Source organism: Gadus macrocephalus, chromosome 14, assembly GCF_031168955.1.
Source record: "Gadus macrocephalus chromosome 14, ASM3116895v1".
Taxonomy (NCBI): domain Eukaryota; kingdom Metazoa; phylum Chordata; class Actinopteri; order Gadiformes; family Gadidae; genus Gadus; species Gadus macrocephalus.
The window spans coordinates 6,113,420-6,115,919 of NC_082395.1; the positions used below are offsets into that span (position 1 = coordinate 6,113,420).

Consider the following 2,500-nt stretch of genomic DNA (forward strand, 5'->3'; position numbering starts at 1 on the left):
CGCAACCAAAACAAAAACAAGATGAAAAGAATGTGCAAACTTCTCTCATATAAATAGACTACCGTGGACGCAGCGCACCAGAGGGGATGGTTGGAAGGGATGTGGATGTGGTGTGTGTGTGTGTGTGTGTGTGTGTGTGTGTGTGTGTGTGTGTGTGTGTGTGTGTGTGCCTTGCGTGTGTGGATGTTAGTATAAGTATGAAAACAATTCCTGTCCCAGGTGTTTTCGTGGGTTTTATGTCGTTTATGTACGACTTTTTGCGTACATCTCAATTTGCGTTTTGTTTGTGTGTGGTGTGTGTCGGTGTGTGTATGTGTGTGTGATGTATGCGTGCGTGTAACTCACTCTCTTGCATTGATTGCACACAGACTCACGGAGCACTCTGAGTCAGACACGCCGACGCATCACTAGAAGGCTCGCCAGTAGGGGTGGGGGGGGGGGGCCGAGGGTTTGAGTGTGAGGGGGCCGGCGTCGAAGCTCCCTCCAAAGCTACGACTAAAGTTCAAAGGTCGGGGACGGGACGGGTTCAGTGGGGGTCAAACCCAGTCTTGCAGCGAGCGCTTGCAGTGCACCAGCAGTCGCGGCGCGCCCTTCCTCTGCAGCGTGCTGATGATGGCGTAGATCAACCCCAAGATGCACAGCACCAGGAAGAGGGGAATGGTGATCATCAGGATGTTCATGGTGCGCTCCTCGCTGTCGTTCACCTTCAGCACCACGTCCACCTCGTTGGTGTTCTCCTCGCGACCCTCACGCTTGTCGTCGTCGCCGCCGCCGCCGCCGCCGCCGCCGCCACCGCCGCCGCCGCCGCCGCCGCCGCCGCCGCCGTCGGCGTCCTTCGTCCCGCCGTCTTTCCCGCCGTCCTTCCCGCCGTCGTCTCCGTCCCCGCCGCGGCCCACGTCGGGGTTGAAGGGGGGCTGGTTGACGTCGGGGTACCGGCGGTCGGCGTCGGTGTGTCGCGGTCCGGCTCCACGGGGTCCACGCTGCAGCCCATGAAGTCCCGCAGGATGGACTTGGGGTAGCCCGGCTCGCTCTTCATGCGGTGGTTGTCAAACTTCCAGTACCTGGAGCCCTTGTAGAAGTAGGTGTAGGCTGCGGAGGGGAGCCGAGTGAACGGTGAAACAAGCGCTTTTAAATGTGCACGGTAAAAGGATTGTATGGTGGGTACATTAAGAGGTAAGGGGTCTTCTGTGTAGGTTTGCCTTTTATGGCTGCAGTGTATTAGCCCACAAATATGAATGGAAAATATTGCGTAAGGGATGTTAACACTGAGGTAAAACACTAAGTGTAAACCACACAGGGAAGGATAATCTGCAGTGAAAGACATTACAACTTAAAATGACCGTTCCTATACTGCATAACGGCATGATGTAACCTGCAGTACATCAGAACAAACACGCAGACCACATGTGATAATAGCCTTTAATTTCACTGTTAAGATTTTCTAAAAGAACAGGCAGATACTATAAATTACACATATACATCTAATAAAAAGGGCTTCAAGGAACGATGTGTAAATTATTGCTGCACCTGCCTTTGGGAAGGGTTTTTAGTCTCAAGATTTAAGACATTTAGGACTACTCATTCAAAAGAGTGGGACTTTGCAGTCATGGCAACTGCAGAATACAGATGAGAGAGTATAGATACAAGGGTATTCCAGACTCTCATATATTCCCATAATGGTTTTTTGTATCATGATGTCACTTTTTCTCTATATATAAAACACCCCCATTGACACACTCACACACACACTCACAGACAGACACACAGCACACACACTGCCTAGCCCTGATTCATTCTTGCATGGCCGTCCCCTGACTTTCCATGCCCCTCCCTAATGTGCTCTCTCTCTCTGTCTCTGTCTCTGTCTCTCTCTCTCTCTCTCCCTCTCCCTCTCCCCTCTCCCCCCCCCCCCCCCCCCCCCCCCCCACAGATCCACACTGCTGATGCACTTCAGAAGGTCCCAGCCCCCCCAACCCCAGCACCCTGTGCTCACAGCTCACCTCCATCATCGTTGAGGAAGGCACCCTTGGGAGATGAGGGCACTGAGGTGTCCACACACTGATGGCTTCGGGTAGTCCCTGTCGGCCGCACGCGACTGCTCGTTAAAACGCCAGTACCTGGGGGGGGGCGGGGTTGAGACCAAAGTGTGAATGCACGGTGGTGCCTTGGCTGTGTATGCGTGTAAGGCACGCAGTGCGTCTCGCGTGGGACGCCATCTCTTTTCCACAGCTTCATCAATCCGAAGCAGGATTCAGTTCACCAACCAAACCCATTCCCCCCTCTTGGGGTCGAACATTAATATTCGATTGCATTTGAGGGCAGTAGGGTTGTGAAAAGGTTGCAAAAAAAGTAGAGTGTTTAGTGAATTCCTTCCAAAGCGACTTCCTTCGATCAAGGACAGAGGTAGACACATTGTGGTTTGCCAGAACCTATCCTTTAGGAATCAAACACCCTTACAACTAGACTATTAAGATCGAATCGCAGATACAATACGAGTCAA

The 2,500-nt window shown here is 52.5% G+C and overlaps 2 protein-coding genes across 2 annotated transcripts in view; one reads left to right on the top strand and one right to left on the bottom strand.

The window, feature by feature from the left end:
* The window catches only part of dhcr7 (7-dehydrocholesterol reductase), a 4,592-nt gene extending 4,181 nt beyond the window's left edge, over positions 1-411 (top strand). The window contains exon 8 of the mRNA XM_060072011.1: positions 369-411. Coding sequence (XP_059927994.1) covers positions 369-411 — 43 coding nt within the window. The remainder of the gene's footprint in view (positions 1-368) is intronic.
* mmp15b (matrix metallopeptidase 15b) overlaps positions 7-2,500 on the bottom strand; it is a 26,699-nt gene continuing 24,205 nt past the window's right edge. Inside the window, 4 exon segments of the mRNA XM_060071062.1 lie at positions 7-950; positions 953-1,089; positions 2,001-2,062; positions 2,064-2,117. Of these exon segments, the coding sequence (XP_059927045.1) occupies positions 537-950; positions 953-1,089; positions 2,001-2,062; positions 2,064-2,117 (667 nt within the window). The 3' untranslated portion in view covers positions 7-536.